The sequence below is a fragment of the Zootermopsis nevadensis genome, unplaced genomic scaffold (assembly GCF_977971745.1).
Source record: "Zootermopsis nevadensis isolate Lab colony 2312 unplaced genomic scaffold, Znev_1.0 Znev_ptg000015l, whole genome shotgun sequence".
Taxonomy (NCBI): Eukaryota; Metazoa; Arthropoda; class Insecta; order Blattodea; family Termopsidae; genus Zootermopsis; species Zootermopsis nevadensis.
In genome coordinates, this window is record NW_028259147.1 from 113,244 (window position 1) to 134,161 (window position 20,918).

The following is a 20,918-nucleotide window of genomic DNA, read 5'->3' on the forward strand; positions in this document are numbered from 1 at the left end:
CAACACTTTTTTTAATAATACTGCTCTTATTTCTAGTTAACACCGCCAAAAACGCATAAGTTGCTTTTAAAGATTGAAAGGTTAAAGTTTGCGATTCAAACGTAATAATTCATGGCGGTCTCTTCAAACTACGTGAAAAAATGTTTTATTTTAAAAAGAATTTAATGGTTTAAGATTCTTGTATCATATTAACTGCAATTTAAATCTCTTCTGCGGCAGATATGGACAACATCTTCATATCAACTAGTGAAGATACTTATTTTCCATATCTTGAACAAAATGCACCAACTGTTAGAAATCTTGAAGAGGATGGGAGTATTATTTCTGAACCTATATCCCCTAGTTCATCACCAGTAGCTGCAGATGTACAAACAATTAGTGTACACAATCCTGAAGATTCTTCAGGATGGAGACACAATGACTTGTGTTCCATTTATGAAATACGTATCCTTTAATCAATATATCTAGCAATTAATAAAAAGGTGGCACAACATGATGGAAATCTGCCACTCAAGTAACTGTACACTTATTAGCTGTCACAAAATTATAATTTTATATTAAGATCTTTAATTTGTCACAGCTAGACAATATCAACATATTTTTGCCTCATACCCATGTTTTAATGCAATACAGTCAAAAGTTCTGGATGACGTTCTGTATTCAGGTATGAACAATAATCACACCCTTCAACATTCTTAAACATAAAATTTCGAAATTTTTCTTAATGTCAAAATGTAACTAGACAAAAGTAACAAATCTAGTTTATATTTTACAGATACATCAATAGTAGTGTCAGCTCCTACTGGTTCAGGGAAAACAGTTATTTTTGAATTGGCAGTCATCAGATTGCTAATAAAATTAAAAGATGTGGAATTTACAGGAGAATACAAAATTGTATATAGTAAGTAAACATTATCATTAGCAACATGAGCAAATTATACCAACACTTCTTAATGACAAACTCAAATGTAAATATAAATTACAACACAGAATTTGTATTATAATTCTCCACATGTATATACATTAAATACACAATAATGAAGAAACTGCCCTAAAGATTAAAATACAACCATAAAATTTACATAATATAGACATTAATCATAGTCTAACCTAAAAGAAATGTATGTTATTGTCAAAATGTGACGGCTCAGAGTAATTGTTGGTAGTAGTGTGTAACAAATGTTTCTTTCCCTTTGTTTTAATGTGAATGGAAATTCGATGTGTGTACTTTCACCAGGAATGTCTGATATAGACTCAAAATGTGCATTCTGAAATTCAAGAATGACAGCAGACACAAACTGTTGCAGAATGCTTTTAACAGTGTTATAACCTGCTTATGATGCAATGAAAGACTATAGAATTAATGAACAGTAAGACAGACAAAATGGATGAGAAAGCACTATGCCCTTTAGTAAATTTGAGCATGAGAGTACAATCCAATTGACATAATTTAGGAGTCATAGCAAAAGGGCATGTTTTATCACAAATGACTGACACATTTCTGAGTTTGTTGGCAGCAATACATCTGAAACTGAATTGAACTAACTTTACTTTCTCAATTTATGTAAGTTTATCCCTTGCAACTTTCTTTGAAACACAGCTGTTGCATAGATCAAGGAATACCTGCATGTACATTTTTTGTAATACATCACAGCTGACTCATATCAAATCCTACCACTGAACTTAACACAGCAACAAAATCATTACTCATATGGAACCATAAGCATGTAAACATATTCTGACAGTGGCTCCTGTGAAGGCCTTGTGTTCAGAGAGATTCCAAGACTGGAGGTCCAAATTCTCTTCCCTTGGTGTGAAGTGCAAAGAATATACAGGCGACACTGACGAAAACGATCTATCTAGTCTCTCAACTTACCACTTGATCCTAACTACACCAGAGAAATGGGACTCCCTCACCAGAAAGTGGAAGGACAACAAGGGAATAGTTCAGATGGTCAAATTATTCCTCATCGATGAGGTAGGAAGTTATGATGTGGAACATGTATTCCCACCATAACAAAAGGTTTGTATTATTACACGTGAGCATTTAGGCTAAGTACATGTTAATTCAGGGAATAGGTTTGAAGCATATCTGTTCATGTTTCAGTACTTTGTTTACACTTAATAAGAATTTGTGAATAGCAAAACAACTGTAATGTTTAACATACTTTCCTTTCTTAATCCATAGGTGCATCTTCTGAACGAAGAACAGCGTGGTCCAACTCTGGAAGCAGTGGTGAGTCGTATGAAGACAGTACGGGGGGCTATTTGTCACACACAACGACAAACACAAGAACAGCACCACAATGACTCGCAGACAACGGTACAAAATCACAGAGATGTTTCTGAGATTGGTGGAGAATAATTATGAAAATTGTTACAGCATGAGCCTTTGCATAATACAGAATTTAAAAACAAGAAAAAGTTATTTCCTTGATAAGATAAAATAAAATACTTCAAGTTATAGAATCAGTGTCTGAGGAGTATGCACTTTCGCTCCCTTTTCTACTTTCTGGCATGTTTAACATTTAACCTGTTAATGCCCATCTCTTGAAAAGTGTACATTTTATTATGTATTATAATTTGGTACTATATAATCTAAGCAATTCAAAGAACTGTTAAATAAATCAAAACACCTGAACTGAAAGAAAACTTCCTTTCCACAGCTATCTGAAATACGTTTCCTGGCCGTTTCAGCGACAATTCCAAACACTGAAGATATAGCATGCTGGTTGGGTGATTCACTAGATTCCCCAGCTAGATTCTTCAAACTTAATGAGGACATGAGACCAGTTAAGCTTCAGAAAATTGTTCTGGGTTACCCACATCCAGCTGGCACCTCTCAATTTCACTTTGAAATGTCCCTGAGCTACAAATTACGTGATATCCTGTTCAAGTACGCTGATGGAAAGCCTACGCTTATATTCTGCAGCACAAGAAAAGGAGTTGAACATACCTGCAGCACTCTCTTACAACAGATCACATTTAATTTTAACTCTCAGCAGAAGCAAAGGATCTGTGATGCTGCTATCACCATTACTGAGAACAAGCTTAAGGAGTGCGTGATGGCCGGTGTTGGGTACCACCACGCTGGAATGGGGAAAGAAGACAGACAGGTAACAAGTCCCTCTGATTGCAGCCAATTACACAAAACATTAAATTCAGAATAACCTTGGAAGAAGCAAGACTTGGGATGCTGATTGTGTGTTGAGACCAATGTAGTCTCAAAGGTGGTTACCAATATTCCTTTGAAACATTGGTAAACCACCTACAACACTACATGAGTCACAACTTATTTACCAACATGACACCCTCAAAACACACAAAGCAATGTCCACTAGAAACCAGTATCTTTCTTTCTCTAAGTCAACTATGCAGATAGCCAAAAATAAGAAGTTGCAAATAAAGTAGAATAAGACCTAAGCAGAACAGTAGTCAAAAGACGGTCTCTTATGTGTGCTAACAGAAACCGCCTTTTCAGGCTACGATTTGGGACTCACGGATTTAAAGCGTGATGGAGGTTACTTTATGTTTTCTTATTTAGGCAGTGGAGACTGTGTTCCGAGAGGGGATGCTGCCGGTACTCATGACAACAAGTACCTTAGCTATGGGAGTGAACTTACCAGCACATCTGGTCATCATAAAGGCTACTCAGCAGTATGCTGGTGGAGCATACAAAGACTACACAGAGACCCAGATTCTACAGATGATTGGTCGTGCTGGGAGACCACAGTTTGATTCTAGTGCTGTTGCTATTATTATGACTAAGGAATCTCAAAGGTATCTTCTACTTCTCAGGTGGTCATAAACTAACTTGTGCTGCTACTAATCTTAACCATAGATGAGTAGCTATAATTCTATTCTCCATTCTTGTTTAGTAGATATTTCAAGAATTATAACAGATTACTGATTAACATGCATAATTTTCTTATGCCTGAAACAAACAAACTCTAAATGGTAAACACAGGATGAGAAAATCACATAGCTCAGAACTACATAATCTGTATTTTTTCACACACAATGTTGCAGCTAAGAGGTTACTGTGTTAAAATCTTAGCCTAGAGAATAACCATCCAGAATGAAAATTTAAAAGTTATCCCTGGTCACTCCAGGCAAATGCAGGGATAGTACTGCTGACTTGCCACCTTCTATCACAAGTATTTCTACTCTCCGCAGGTCACGTTATGAAAAGGTAATGAGTGGTAAGGAACTGATTGAGAGCAATCTCCATCAGCACCTAGCAGAACACCTGAACTCTGAAGTTGTGTTACGCACCATCACAGACATTGGATATGCAATGGAATGGATCAGATCTACATACTTGTATGTGCGAGCTCTACGGAACCCAAGTCATTATGGTATACCATGTAATCTAAACAAGAAAGGCATAGAGGGAAAACTGCAAGAGATGTGCCAACGTGAACTCAACGCTCTTGCCAGTGCAAAGCTGCTTACCATAGATCATCGTATGGACGTGCGTCCCACTGCAGACGGCGGCCTCATGGCACGTTTCTACCTCAATTTAGTAACTATGAAGGCCTTCCACAAGGTATGGAGCTTGTAAGCTAATCACTGACTAAAGAAACATCATTCAATTTAGTACTTAATCATGTATGAATAATTGCAACTTGTGGGAGCTTATGTCAAACCATGGTGGGCATTCCTGTGTGAAACTTTATAGAATGTGGAGGTTTTCTAATACACCCATTTTCTCATGAATCTTTACAGAATTTCTAACAAACACAAAAACAATATTTAAAAGAAAAGTCGATGTGATTTCCGTAATTGTTTGAGGTCCATATATTATGACGTGTGACACCCCATCGGGTATAATTTTTTTTTTTTTCAATTTCCACATATCTGGTGTTTCATCTGGTACATCCCAGTCACATTTTTCATTGATATAGTTAAACTGTTTGCATGAAACACATGTAACAATGTTAGTCTGCCAGTATGTGCAGGTTCTCTTACTTGCCAGAAGTGTACTCACATTTAAAAATTCAGTTTCCAATTTCCAAATAAAAATGAACTGAGTATATTGTATTAAGCAGAGTCAAAACAAAATTCTTTTTCATGTGTGGTTGGTCTGGCCCTTATGTTATACACAGGTCAACGGACACGAGAGCCTGGAAAAGATATTGGCAATAGTAGCATCCTGCCACGAGTTTTCAGGAATGAAATTACGTGTTAGTGAGAAGAAAACCCTCAACTTGCTCAATAAAGCGCGTGATCGCGAATGTGTCCGATTCCCACTGCCCACTAGAATCATGACAACAGAGATGAAAATCAACTGTCTTATTCAAGCTGTCCTCGGATGCTTACCGATTCACGAGCCATCCTTGAAACAGGACGTTCTCCGCATAATGTGGGTCGGGAAACGAGTGACCAATGCTCTAGCTCAGTATCTGCTCCAGCGCCCTCACTATCAAGCACTAGTTAGTGCCATTACTCTTGCCAAGTGCTTCCACTGTAAGCTGTGGGAAAACTCTCCTCACATGACAAGGCAGTTAAAGGGGATTGGAGCAGCCTTGTCATCAATGCTAGCAGTCTCAAACAAGACCACTTTCCAGTCCGTCATTGAAGCTAATCCACGAGATCTTGAAAGCATTCTCAATCGCCCTCCACCCACTGGTGACAATCTGAAAGCTGAAGTAAATCACCTTCCACACTTTGAACTGAGAACAGAAAGTGTGACAAGTATGTCAGTTACAAAACTTCACATCTGTGCCGAGATGACAAACCGCGCTGTCATACGAGAACACAATACAGCTGGAGAAAACCACTGGATTTTTCTTTTGGTGGGTGACTCTAACAACAAGTGCATATACAAGGAAAGGTTTAAAGATTCCTGTCTAATACAAGATACAAAATGTTGGAAGGTGGAAATAAAAGATCCATCCTCTGTTAATGAAGTGTATGTGAAGCTTATTAGTGAACAATGGGTTGGCCTGGATGTTCATTCTAGCATAAAGTTACAACCAAGAGAAGGAGTGCCTCTCAAAGTAAGGAATTCCATTGAAAAGTATCTAAAGAAACAAGAAGGCTCAGACCACGTAAGTCTGTCTTCCAAATGGTCCAACCCTCAAACAACGAAAAGGACAAAGTCTTCCTTTGTACACCAGATTAAAGACATGTCTGAAAAGAGACTTGGAAATGCACTAAGTATGACCCCAACTAAACTTACACTTAACAAGTACACTTATAGTCCTGCAAAAAAAATGAAATTACTTCCATCAGTGGATCAGCTAAAAAGGGTGGAACATGAAGAAATGGACGCCCTGTCCCAATTCTCCAGTTCTGAAAAACACCAAACAGAGCAAGTGAACCCAGAAATTAGTTTCAGACATGTTAAACCAAAACTAATAACAGATGAACAAGTTTATGGTCCGCACAAGCCCTCCAGTCTAGGGCACACAGAGCAAGAAATTATGCCCACACAAGATGACAATCAAATGGAAACCTTCTTGCAGTACCAGTCTACTAATGTCCTCAAAGGTCCAGAGACGCAATGGAACCAATACACAGTTACAAAATACAACACACATCCACCTGAAAAGAACACTGTAGAACTGCAAGACACCAGCACATGCAATTCAACTGGAACACGGCACACCCAGTCACCGACGGCTGGCAGAACAGGATTGGAATACGAGGCACCGAGGCCTCAACAGCCAACCGAAATGAAATTATCCACTGAACCTTCCACATCAAAACTGACTGAAGACTGCCATCAACCATTCAAAGAAAATGTTAAACTGCATGAAGACACCGCACTGCAAGAAAAGCACTCTGAGGTACAAGAAATCAATGCCACCGTCAATTCACAGTTACCTAATGGTTCCAATTTACACAACAATTCTCTGATGGAAGAGTGTAGCTCTGAAGAATCGAAAACAGAAGATTTTAATTTTCAGGACGGAACAGATTCTGCATATAAATATGTAACACCTGTACCAACCCTGTCCGTTGAGGCTCAGCGTAATCTCCGTGGAAAATACCTGAAAGCAGAAATGCTTCCAACAAATACGCCAACTTGTGACAACAACCTGGGTTTGCAGGATGAATTAGTTGCGTCATCTGACGTTGTTCAGTCAGAAAAGATCAGTTCTGAAGGTGAACACCCCAGGAAAAACAATTCTGTGATTATACATGAAGAGAGAGCAGTTCATGCATCTTATTCACCTATCAACAGAGAGAACACTGTTATAAATATTAATCGGAATGTAGATTCACTGCATACAAAAGTAAAGACATCAGTCAGGAAAAAATTAGTATTTCAGAAAACTTTACCCAAACACTACTACCCAATCTTCATCAAATCACTTGAATATGACACAAATGGGCCAGCAGGACTTTATTCTGGTAACTGTGACCAATCGACAGAAGCTTCTAATAAGTCAGCTTCGTCCCGAGTCATGAAAAGCACGCCGACTCTGCCTGACTCTGGGGAGGAAGTCACGTCCTCTTGTAGTCATACACAAAGGGCATCTCCTGAAAATGTGACTGAAAGAGTTAAAAAATTACACCCAAGCCCTAACAAAGAAGCAAATTTTTACACTTCTGTTCAAATGAAGAATGGAAAGTCATCTTTGTTACAACAGAGCTCTGAAGAAAAAACAGAAGGTTCTCTTACAAGCGAAAACAAACTTCAAGTCAATGAAGAGAGTAACACACAAAATGAGAAAACTGACAAGGATGATCACGAAGTTCCTGATTTTCAACTTGTCAAAGACATTGACAGTTTCCTTGCTGACATATCTGGTGAAGAAAATTCAAAATTTAAATGTGTCAATAAATCAAATAAGAAATGCAATGACAGCTTCAAAACTAATATACCTGCACTCACCAGATATTCAGCCAGGAACAATTATGTAAGTCGCATCATCCCACATGACAGCAATGAAGACGTACACAGAATTCGGAGGAATGACAGTAAGTACAAACCAATTTTAAACCTGTTACTCAAAGATGTTTCAAGAAGGGAAGTTACACCCTCTTCATCCACAGAGAGAGGATATGAAGAATCTGAAACAGAAGTACATTCGCAACTATTGTCACCAGAATTCCAGTTTCAGCCCACAAAGAAGGGAACACTTTCACAGTTTACACAGAAGTCGTTAGGAGATTATTCAAATACAATGCTCAATCAAAACTCTGATGACACACCTCCACTCAGTAACTTGGCGCAAACTTTACAACCACAAAGCAAAAATTGTGAGGGAAAATACACACAAAGCCAAGTGAACTATCACCCTTCGGTCCAAAAGGAACTGCCAAAGTTCACGTGTGATTCTGACGTTCTGCCCGGGGACATGAACAGATTTTTGCCAAAGAATGAAACCTACCAAAGGTGGAACAATGTTAGGACAGCAATTAGCGTCCCTATGCGACAGCCATCGCTATCTAGACAGAGAGAATCATATGCTCACATTTCAGAGACTGAAAATGCATCTTCTACACAACCCTGGATGTTTCCCTTTGAGGAACCAGAAACCAAAAGACTTGCTTTTTCTCAACCAGTTAAGTGCGTTACAGGAAACAATGAAAATCTCCCCAATTTAAACTCTCAGTGGCAAAAATATGAGATGTCACCAATACATTCAGATGAGTCACCTGAATATTATTAACTGATTGAATTACGTGCTACATTTGAATAAAGATCACTTCCCAACTGGTAGTTTTAATTAAATAAGTGCTTGCAAAGAGATAAAAGTGAACACATTGTGACAGAATGTCAGGTTTATCATTACGAAACTGATTTTCATGAAAAATGTCTACCATGCCTTTCAACCCAAGAGTTAACAGAACTCAGCACAATGATGTAAAAATACAAAGTTTCTATGCAACACTGAACCCCTCTAATGCTATTCACCAGGTGACATCTCTCCTCCAATGGAAGAGAAGTACGATAATAATGTGTTATATAAAAGATGGCCGATCATATTTGTTGTGGTAGCAGAAGTGCTCGTTATTCTCAGACAGCTTAAAATGTCACTAAGAAATAAATACCCTCCCCACCCTCCAGTGCTAAGGGCATAGTGCCAGATAAACAGTGAAAAATGCAACTGATTCCTAAAACATATATAAATGTAAACATCTGTATTCTGAATAATAATTGAACAATAATTTGTGTGTTTAATCTGAATAAAATATACCCATATTGCCACCAGCAACACTGCTGTTATACATTTCTCTGCTCAATATACACTCCTCAGATTTTAAGCAATTAAAATTTATTATATAAGTTTATTAATTTAAATTATGTCATAAATTCTCAGTGTTCTTTATTACTATGTCACCGAAAAATTAATGGCATTGGCTTCAGGCCAAGCTAGAAATAGTTAAACTCTCAGACTTTCATTATTCACTGTGAGAACCTTGGAGTGGTAATGGAAATCACTAAGGAATTTTCACATTTGTCTGAAGGGATTCCTCTGCGGTGGACTATTCCAAATTTCACACAAACATCTGATGACAGGTTAAGAGAAGGAAGTTGTACGTGGTACAAAAAAGAATTTAATCTTATCAACTACATGATCATCTGTTATGTCATTTACTTTAAAACTACCTTGTTCTAGTCACATAAGTAAAATATCATTACATTCAGTCCAAAACTTAATGCAGTCCATAGTGGACTATCGTAAAATACAAAGCACTTGTAAAGGCAAAATTACATCGCTATTTGACAAGCTATCAGTCTTTCATGACAGGAAATAAATCTCATGATAGCCGCAATGTTTAATTACAGTAACATAATGATTTAACATTATATCTATCATTTGGCCCACTGCAGCATAAAGTTATAAATTAAGTTTTGCAATTGTTATGAACTGTATTGTGCAGAATCTGACAAGCAGTCTGCAATACAAGGTATGGTGATGATGATGACTACAAAAACAATGATTTTATTTTGTGATGTACATAACGTGGTTTGCTTTCCGATGCTACCATTAAACTGGCAGGATCAACAAATGAACATACTTAAACACATTTTTCAGTCACACGACAAAATTCCACACAATTAGCTAATAAATAAATTGCAAATTTTTGCAATAAACTATTCTTAGTGACTCACAAGCACCAAACTCTAATTTACAGAAATAATATATTATAAAAAATTCAAAGAAAGAAAAGCAAATATTAGCCATCAGTACTTTAAGAGCTTAAAGTTCTCTAAAACACATGGAAGAACTAAGCACAAAAGAGCTTTACTTGGTGGTGTAATCTTCCTACATTCAATAGGCTTTGAAACAGTTCAGCACATTCTTAACATAAAACACAATGAATGAACTTAAATACGTCTCAACTGCATCAATGTCGTTTCATTATATCTGAAAGAGTTCAGCATTTGCGGCCACAGTCGCAAACCAACCCCTTCAGTATAATATCTAACCTAGGCTTGATTCATGGAGATGGGACCAAACAGAAGAAAAATAGCAGAACATATGATGAAGACGGCTGTCTTCTGGGTTACAGCACTGCACAGTCTGGTAGGCAATAATCAATCCGATGATGGAGGCAGCAAGGACCTCTGAAACGTTACTAAAGTTATATCAGACTACTTGGCACTACAACCCAGAAGACAGCCATCTTCAGACTCACTGATGTGAAAACTTCAAATCCTACTTACAACATATGATGTTCTGAACACTTCAAATGATAACTTGAAGGTCACTGACAAAAATTAAAATGTTGTTACACTGCAGACACAGTATATTTATGATGGAAAAAATCGAACACTACCTTAACTGATATCAGTTAAATGTGCCCGAGGACCGACACTGCTTCCTTTCTACAACCACTGAATGCAGACATAGCAGCATCCCTTAAACATTTAAACATAGAGAGCTGTAGCAAGCAAATCTGAAAGCACACGTTTTATCATTGTTTTCTTGCAAAATGAAGTTACAGTTGGCAAAACAGATTCTAGCAGAGTAGGATTAAATAATGTAATCAGTGCAGCAAACTCTCAAGAAAATAAGGATTTTGACAGGAAACCAACAAGATTATGCTAATCATTAGCATTGTCACTTAATATAACACTAAGCAATGAAGCTATATAAATTAATCATGCCACAATAAAAATCTTATTACACACATGTAAATACAAGAAAGCAAAAACAACAAATACATGTCATAATTATACTGCAAAACTTGTTGCTGGAGTTTCCTAGAAGCAGGCAGCAACTATGCAATCATATAATTCAGGTCTCATGAACCATTTTGAGACTAAACGAGACATAATAAAGCATGGGTCATGTGTGTGTACTTGTATAAGACAATATGATTCACAAAATATGTTACCACTTTTACCATCATTAACTTTTTTTTAAAAAAAACATGTTTTGCTGAATAACTTCTAAAATCCACACAGTTCACAGCAACAGTATGGAATAAATACATGTGTGGAGTAAATGCTGGATCACAAATGAAGTTCATCAACACAATTTCAACATGTCCGACAATGAAAATAATTACTGTACAAAAGAAATCCTTACCTCAAAGTGAGTGTTGTTAATGTCAAATGCCTGACCGGATGGACATGAAATCTCAATACAATGTGTCACTGGACAGTCCTAGCGTCCTACTGTTAGGGTGGAGGATGAGGTGGGTGGGACATGTGGGAGAGAAGTGTTTACAAGATATTGATTGGGAGGTCTGAAGGGAGGAGACCACTGAGAAGAACCAGGTGTAGGTGGGAGGATAACGTTAAGATGGACTTCACGGAGACAGGAATCAATGGTGTGAACTGGATGCAGCTGGCTCAGGACAGTCTGTTGGCGAACCAGTGATGAACCTTCGGGTTCCATAAAGAAAGTGGGCTATTCTTTGACAAGCCGAGTATACAACCGAGACTTTTCAAAGAACTTCCTGCACCATGGAACGAATGAGTGAGTTACATACAAAACATTTCCACTCAATGTAGTAAGCTGATTTAGCTTGTACTACACAAAGCCAGCACTAATACAACTAAAGAATAAGTAAAACTTACCATTTCTCATGTTTAAGTCATCTTATATTTATCACATTTGAACAGCATTTTACAGTTAAAAAAATTCCAATTGAGAAATTTGCTGTTCAAAAATGCAACCAAACTTTAAATTTAGGTTAATACACAGCATTATGATATGAATCAGCAGCCTGAAATGTCTTTTCCTGGCAATCTTTTGCGGTGCCAACGTTTTTCTACTGGGTCAAATCCTCTCTCTGAAGCCCCAAACACAGCCCAGGGAGGAGTCTTAAACATGTAATCCTGCAAGAAGAAAAACAATAATTTAATAAATTTAAATACTGGCAGTATAACCCCGTTTTGACTGTTCTGTCTCCCCGTGCAAACAACTTCAAACACGTTACAACTTTACACTCCTATTTCAAACTTTGTCAAAGAAATTGCAACACAAGTGCAGGTAAAACATTACTGAAAAGAGCAGATGACTGTAAGCTATGTCGGGTAAATACTTTGTCTAGTAAAGAACGTTCCATAAAGCCTTGCACATTTATTTTGCTATATTTACCAGTTGTTGTCACTCTGACATTCAAATAATTTGTCAATTACATAAAAACTTATTGGAAAGAACATACTTCCTAATTTTTCACTCTTAATTCTGCACTTTTATAAATAATCTGGTTATATACACCTACAAAATCTGTTTACCTCAGCTGTAAAAGTGGATGCTCCATCAGTTGAATAGTACCTCTGCACTAGTTCATGGAATTTGTTGTAATCAATCCATGTCCACCATTCTCCATTTACTTTGAACTGAAAGACAGAAACCATACTTAGGACTACACAATTTATAACAAAAATCAGTTTACAGAAATAACAACCAACACCCTTCAGTAAGATAGTCGGACAGCAAAACTTTGAGAAGGGTGAGAATTCTATTAACACCAATGACAGCCTCCCAATACAAAGATCAAACTCAATACTATGACAAAACACTCAGATCTCAAAGACCAAAAATGTGACACAACTGTTTGTAAGTTTCAATCTCGGAGGAAAAAAACATTAAACAATGTAAATCAAGACAATAAAATTTCTACAGCAATATCACACCGACAGACAATACAAGTCACGACTCTAAACAGCAGCAATGTCAAGGGTAGGGCATAAAGACATAAGGAATCTTGGGAGACATGACCAACGCATGCAACATTTTAGTCAGAAAACCTCATGTGAAGAGACCACTCAGGTGACTTGGGCATAGAGGGCAAGATAATATTAAAATTTATCTTAAAAATGTAAAAACTATGGTCAAGAACAAACAGCTGTTGCTGAAAAACTGAAATACTGGCCACTGCAACAGAAAGTGACCCAAAAGCAGTGCATTACCTTCCTGTGGGCTAACAGAACACAGTTGGAATGTTCGTGTTCCGAGGCAATCTCATAATCCGGTAGGAGATCTCCTAATTTCTTTACAAATGTGATAACTTCTTCATGCCAAGGTACATTTTCCATTGTTAAGTTACTAGCTTTGGAAGTTCCACAATAAGTCACACCCTGGAAAACAAAGTTATTAAAGACATGGAAACATAGAACATCTGAGCAACAAAGTTAATGGACAGAAGTTTTAAAACTTTGCTATGTGGTAGTTGCGTAGAAAATTTCTTCCAAAATATACCCAACATTTTCACTGTGTGTTAATTAGATGATGACATACAGAATATTGATAAATGCTGCATAATTGAACTACAGCGGCGATTCCTTAAAATGAAATAAAATCCACAAAGGGATACAGTACACTGGAACACAGCAGAGATTAGGAGATCCTGAAACATCACATGAACAAAAGAAAAGAAAAGAAAGCATTTCATCATTTGTACTGGAAATTATAGCGTATGTGACGAGTTTCTTTTGGGTTCTGGCGCTGTGTGGAACGGTCAGTAGAAGCCAACATTTTGGAGTCCATGCCATAAAGATGGAGACAATATACTCTCTGAAATGTTGGCATCTACTGACCGTTCAACACAGAGCCAGAACCCAAAAGAAAATCATCACTGCCATCGCCATGGAAACCTCAAATCTCTTACAGTGTACGTCTTTTTATAAGTCACAATTCTTAATGTCTGAACAGCACTAAACCAGAATAATGTCCAGCAGATCACTAACCTTTACTTCAATGAAATCTGGTTTACCAATTTCTACTAATTTGGAATAATCCATAATCTCATCAACATTCCATGACTTCACCAGTGTGAGTCTATAAACCGTCCGCTGACCCTTTTCAGAGAGAGCTTTCAGACTGTCTATGAACCTCTCCCAGAAGTCTTTGAACAGGGGACGGTCAATCTTCCGAAGACTGGATTTGGTGCTGGCGTCCACGCTCACATACAGTTGTGTTACTGGACCCATGTCCCTGCAGATTCAATAAACAAGACTCACAGAAGCGTATAATTAAACACGCATGCGTATCTGATAAACTGATACCCTTTTTGCGTAATTCAGTTATCTGCGGTTTTATTTTCTCTGAATTGTCTGGAGACGCTGAAAATCAATGAAACTCGATTAATTCGACCCAACCACAAATAAATATAAGAGACACACATTTGGTTCAAACTGAATAGCTTTGTTGAGATTAATGTGGACCACAGTGATTCACATAAATACAGAAACAGGCAAAAGTTTTTTGCGCAAAAGATCCCGATGTTTCAACGGCCACTGTAGCAACACACAACAACAAATATTAAGTTTTACCTCAGAAACGCTGGATTTCAGCATTACACTGAAGAAAATCTTAAATGCAGGAAATATGGACTGGAATTTAAACACTAAGTGCGGAAGACCTACAGCTGAGGAACGCACAGCAAGGCTCCACCACAATTTAACGTCTGCGTGCATACTGTACTTCGAGTGAATGCGTACCTGAGTGCTTTTGGGAACTGAGCATTGGTGACCAGAAATGTTGAAATTCCATGTTCGTGGAGAAGAAGTACAAAATTACTTATCTCAGGGTACATAATCGGTTCACCAACCAATGACAATGCACAATGTTTCACGTCCATTCCTTCCGCAAATCGCTCTGGCAAAACTCCAGGTACACCTGAAATTATGTCGCACACATGAGGGAAAAATCAATCAACTTCATTACAACCATGAGTCTGCTTATTGCGTACGTCAGAATACGCGCATTATTAAGATAAAAACTCCCAGATAACAACACACTGCATAGTACATACTCCTGTATATGTGCCCCAAATAAAAGGACAAATTTTTTGGCCATGTGTGCTCATTATTCTGTTGCTGAGCGGTACGTAATGTCACTGCACTCACTTCTTTTAAGTTTTTACTTCTGTATTGAAGTATTCTGTTAATGATGGCTTAATTCTTTTCCATTCTTGCATGTTCCTTCTAAGCTAATTCCTGGACGCACACTACGATACAAAATTACAAGAACAGAAAACAACAATTATTCATGAAGACCATTTTCCAGTAATTCCTATCCTTCCTTTCAGTTCCCATGTGTGAACAGTTTCTGCTTATTAATTTCACATTCACCTTCTTCCCGTATAAGTCAGACCGAACAGAGTTTCTGATAAAAGCAGGTTTGTGATTTAATTCAGGTTTTACTGAATAATCCAGTTTTATAGAATTAAGAAGGTGATGATGATGATGATGATGATGATGGCTGTCTTCAATCATCAACCTGATGATACAGGCAGCAAGGACAACTGAAATGTTGGTAAACTTCTACCAGACTACAAGGTGCTTCAACGCAGAAGAAAGCCATCTTCTCAACGCCATGAAAACTTCAAATCTTAATAAAGAGGACGCATTATAATGAGGTTCTACAAACAGTGAAATCCAAAATCCACTTTACTGGAACAGTTTCTGACCATGACACCCTCTCCCACCCACTATATGATTCTTTTCAATTATCATTCAATCTTCCCAACACCTAACCTAACCTAATAATATTAGTTACTATATAAATGTAACATCTGAAATCCTCTTTAACCACATTTTGATAAACTCACCTTTGAACTGTTTTATCATATTATAGTGGTTCTCAAGAGAGTCCTTCAGTATTTTGTCAGGAGGATCCATCTTCCAACGCCATTCTGTTCCCACAGGATTTGAGTGATGGCGCCAACAAAACACACACTTATTAGCACAAGCCAGACTCGGAGTAGTTTCCATGCATCGGTGGCTTTCTATACCATAGAAACTGTGTTTGTAGCAGCCTCCACGTCCACGAAGCATCGACTGCAATCAAAGAAGAACATGACCTGTCATACAATCTAATACAGGCACAAAAGCATTTCAAAATCAGTCTCCATCTACAAAAAACATTTGTAATCACAGCAGGAGCAAACTTGTGGATAATTCGGTACCAATGAAAAAATGCAAAGAATGCCAGCAGGAACTGGAGAGATTACACTTTTTCTATTTTGGTATAACAAGAAGCAAAAATAAAACCCTTCTCTTTGCAGGTCACGTGACTGTACAACAAACTCACTGCGAGAAATTTTGGTACTACCTTGGTCCAACGGCAGAGCTTAACGCCAGAATGCGTGCCAACGATCCGGTACCCCTGTCTGGTCAGACTGTCTCTCAGCGCCGCGGTAACCATTTCCCGCGGCGAATTTTCTTCCACTTCCTTTTCTCGAGCTGCCCGAAAAGAACTCGAGAAAGCGCCCAACTCTTCCAGATCTATGACACCAGTTCCATGTGAATCTTGTCCAGAACTATTACCATCAGAGTCACAACCTTCGCTACTCGAATCACAAGATGACTCTGCCTGAAAATGGTACATGTACTCAGAACATGGCATGGTATAGACCTAATTATAGTAACTAGATTTTTCATTCATGCGTGCATGAGCGCACACGCACACTGTACACGGCTCTATATGAAACAACTGAAATCTATGCACCTTTTCTTGCTCACTTCCATCACATTGGCACGCAGTCCTGAACCTGTCCACTCTCATCCACAGCTGGTCAATCCAGTCCTGAAAGTCAGCCTCGATGCTTCCACGTTTGCTAGCAGAAGTATCTTCATCGCCCACACCAAGTTTTATAAAACGAGCAGCATGCAGATCCTGCAGCCATCTGTCCACCTGTTTCCCCACCTACACACAACACATTACAATACAAATGTTCTCATTCACGTATGTGGTCATTCAAGGTGAAGGCAGATTAAACAAAAGCTATTTCTGAAGAAAAACAGCACAAATACGTCAAACCTACAAATGACCAGCAAAAGAGACCCAGTCCTGAGGCACACAAAAGGAAATCTGCAAGGATGTAACACTAAAAATGTAGACGCTAGAGACTGTACCACAGAACAGCCTGTGTCACAGCGTCCAGCAATGGCTAGGGATAAGCGCGGGGTCCATATTGTTACACGTTAATATCTGCAAGCAAGTAAGGCTGACAGGATATGGGTGTACATGAAGAAACAGCCCTACCTGATTGAAATGATCCTTGTACTGGGAGTTGCCTAGCCCAAATACAGCAAATTTCATGCCTTTAAACAACTCCCTTTCAACTCTGAAGTCATTTGAAGCCTCTTCGAGCCACTTGCAGAACCAGGCAGCACTCTCGGGTGGCTTGCCATCAGTATGTGTAGGCAAAATGAACACACACAGGCTTTTTCCAGATGTCTGAAATTGTAAACATATACCAGTATTAATTGTAGGTACATAGTAAGCACTCAGAGGTTACCATTCTCTACTGTCAATGCTTTATATGAAGAATTTCAAACCCATCACTGTTACCTACTAAAGGAACATCCTGTTTGGCCAATAAGAAATTTATTTATTATATGTGGGAGTACTATTCTGTCCAGTAAAATAAATCCAGCTTATAAATGCTGTTAAATCCAAGCAGTATTTAAGAAATATATATTGCAATGTCCAATCTTTGCGACCACTTCATACAAATCCAATAAGTAGTTTTAGAGGTGCAGATAATTCCTAAACCTGTACTTCCTGAACACCTCTGACTTAATTCAATGTTCTGAAGTGCTCCCATCACCCTGGCACTTTGTTTTGAGAGTACAGGTGCACTCACACATGTCCTCATAACCAAAACGCTTGTTTGTCTGCCCGACCAGGCCCTACTCGGTAAATTTACCTCAATATTACTACATAATATACCTCTTCTAGCAGTCTTTCCTCAGGATCAAAACTTGCCAAATCAACCAGTTCCACGCTCAACCCAATCTGCTCACAGCACCTGCCCAATTTCGTACTGAACGTCTGTAAAACAGTAACCACAGTAACTGCATTGCACCATTCTCTCTATATTGTACATTTACATTTACTGAATTAGAATACTAAGCGCTGAGAGTGCAGATCCCTTTACTCATAAGCAACACAAGTTGTCCCACAGCAAAACTACTATCTGATAAACAAACACATCACGTGCCTAATGATCATTAACAAACCAATCTGACATAAGACAAGAGGGATCAAATGTACGTCGAACATTACTGAACTGTGTTTGACATTAACTGTGGTTAAACTGTATAAAACATGTACTTATTGTATTAACATTAGTCTACAGAAAACAAAAACCACATTTATAACTCCAACTCATATTTCTAAAATAAAATATATTAAACAACAAGCACACCTTAAAGTTTGCCTGAAAGGATCCTTATAGCGTATTCCTTTCTTATCATCATTAAAATAATGTAGATGGTAACAACAAAAATGTAAATGTTGGGCACCAAAATGAGGAACAGATGTAACTATTACTGATAACAATATTGTACTTTACCTTAGACTTTCCTGTTTGTGTTCCAAAAAACACTTTCACAATTTCGATAGTTCCTTCTAATACTTTACTTGGGCCTTTCTTCTTTGAACAGCAACGACTTTTACCTTTACAACGCTTCTTTCTTGTGTTTTTCTTGGCAAGGTTATTTTCAAGTTGTAATGACAAAGAGGTAAGCTCTCCAACCTTACTTCCAAAGACTTTTCTCTTGGCGTTTTGAGTATAATGTAATTTTACTTGTGGCAGACTATTACTGTCACCTTTACTGTAAGAATTATCATCCTGTCCAATACTTACAGAATCTGCTCTATTACCAAACACTTTCCTTTTTGGTTTTGAGCCAATATTATTTACAGTCAATGCTGAATCACTTGGCAAAATTTGTTCAACAGTGCAGTCTGCATCCTTCTTTCTGGTGGAAAGGGACCAAATAATGTAGAATGTTAAAAAACCCAGCAAAGTAGGTATGAAAAGAGTCCCAATTAATGGAATGCCAAACAAAGTAACCATGACAAAGCAGTGATGTATGAATGTGCTGTTTCTGCAAAACAAAAGCAGTTTGATAAATTGGAGCTTATTATACACCATCATTACAGTAATGACATATCACATGCGAAAAAGTAAAAACTATTCAGTAATGTCTACAGGACAAACAAACTTCAGGTGCATCAATATCTCTCCAGCTCAACATATGCCAGTGGAATGACATTCAGTAATCCGCATATCTCTTTTAATAGCCCAGCAAGCCATACATATGTGTATTCTCATGGAAATTACCAACTTTCTATGAACCCCAATGGTTCATTACAAAGTTCAGCTATCCCTGGCTACTGCCTGGAGACAACTTTAACATAGTTCAATTTCCCCAGATCACTGCACCTACTGTCTTAAGATCCAGTTTAATATAATCTTCCCATGTCAAAATCTGCCAAGCGGTCTCTTCCCTTCAGGTATTCCATTCAAAATTAAAAATATGGAACCACACCACTTTACACGGGCTCACCAATTTGAAACTTTCCACGTCTTCAATATAAAACCAACATAAACATGTGTCTATGCAAAGCACTAACAACTGTTTGTATATACTCTCATACCAACTACCAACACTTATTTTAATAACACATTATTATAAAAGAACTCTTTTTACCTGAGTTAAGAAGCAAACAGCAATGGTCGTGAACATATCATAATCACAATGCGTAAAACATAAACCACGCTCCTTCCACGATGAACTTCACGTTAACACGTACTGTTACTGATATACAACTCCTTTATATTTTTTCAACGAGATTTGGCTTACTTGGTCTACGTGCCAAACTACAATCTAATCATGCCTCCTGCCAACCACGCTGCTAAATACAGGCAGTGCAAATATCCTTAAACGGCAACTAAATATCCTTCCACCATAAGAACAAATTGACCTACACATATTGAAATTTCAAATATCATTTTCCAGTGAATTACGTTTACTGACCTCGGATAAAAACACACTATAAACAATAAAACATTTTATTCGTTCCTGAATCTGAACCACAACCCCATCAGTTACAATTTCACCTCTGGGATTTTACATATACAAAAGATAAGACGTTTTTGAAGTGTTAAACGTGGTATTATTACTAACAAATCAGATAATACTGGCTAATGTATTCTAAAACTGTATATGTCATCCCTAACCTAACTTCAATGGCACATGTAACTCTTAATAAAATATAATGCGTGATGGAGACATTTTATATTGCAGTTCAGATACCCTAAGGCGTCCAAACCCCTAGACCATGGATAACCAATATGCCATCTTCGGTAACCCATTCTCTTGGCATACTTCCACCTTTTCCTGGTATGTACTACTGGATGTAATCAACCAAATGCATACATCCACATCCTAATTTCTCTATTGTACACTACTTACCTGTGTTGTCAGAACTTTAATAAAGCTCCAGAATGATATTAACAGCGGTGAGGATCAAATAACCCACCGAGGATGAGAAAAGTGTGACCAAAACGTTCTTAAGGGACAGAATTAAAATCCAGGCTCATGACAAATGCATCACCAGGATCTGCCGGCTAGGGATGATGACAGCCCGGTTAATGGCCCAACAGTCTGGTACAAGTTTCCTTCTTTGCAAACAAGTCCCACAGAAATCCATGTTGAGGTAAATGTTACAAAATCCACCACAGGAAATTACTGAAAA

At 37.9% G+C, this 20,918-nt stretch overlaps 2 protein-coding genes across 3 annotated transcripts; one reads left to right on the forward strand and one right to left on the reverse strand.

Annotated features, from left to right (window-relative positions):
* The first annotated feature begins 84 nt into the window (after nucleotides 1–84).
* LOC110840810 (uncharacterized) lies at nucleotides 85–9,173 on the forward strand. Of its 2 annotated transcripts, XM_087348931.1 has the most exons (9): nucleotides 85–444; nucleotides 581–664; nucleotides 776–901; nucleotides 1,746–1,978; nucleotides 2,189–2,323; nucleotides 2,667–3,116; nucleotides 3,545–3,780; nucleotides 4,177–4,549; nucleotides 5,109–9,173. In XM_087348931.1, exons 1-9 carry the CDS (start codon nucleotides 222–224, stop codon nucleotides 8,625–8,627), a joined length of 5,379 nt encoding a protein of 1,792 aa, XP_087205057.1. In that variant the 5' UTR covers nucleotides 85–221; the 3' UTR covers nucleotides 8,628–9,173. The 2 variants fall into 2 exon arrangements, with proteins under 2 accessions (XP_087205057.1, XP_087205058.1); XM_087348932.1 differs by lacking the exons at nucleotides 85–444; nucleotides 581–664; nucleotides 776–901 and having other exon boundaries at nucleotides 909–2,023.
* A 320-nt stretch (nucleotides 9,174–9,493) lies between these two features.
* Nucleotides 9,494–20,097, reverse strand: LOC110840811 (S-adenosyl-L-methionine-dependent tRNA 4-demethylwyosine synthase TYW1). The gene is made up of 12 exons (XM_022086070.2): nucleotides 19,871–20,097; nucleotides 18,727–19,264; nucleotides 18,102–18,203; nucleotides 17,412–17,606; nucleotides 16,875–17,072; nucleotides 16,479–16,739; nucleotides 15,976–16,204; nucleotides 14,864–15,041; nucleotides 14,111–14,357; nucleotides 13,334–13,501; nucleotides 12,656–12,760; nucleotides 9,494–12,253 (listed from the first exon to the last, which is right to left on the reverse strand). Exons 2-12 carry the CDS (start codon nucleotides 19,231–19,233, stop codon nucleotides 12,134–12,136), a joined length of 2,310 nt encoding a protein of 769 aa, XP_021941762.1. The 5' UTR covers nucleotides 19,234–19,264; nucleotides 19,871–20,097; the 3' UTR covers nucleotides 9,494–12,133.
* Nucleotides 20,098–20,918: the final 821 nt, after the last annotated feature.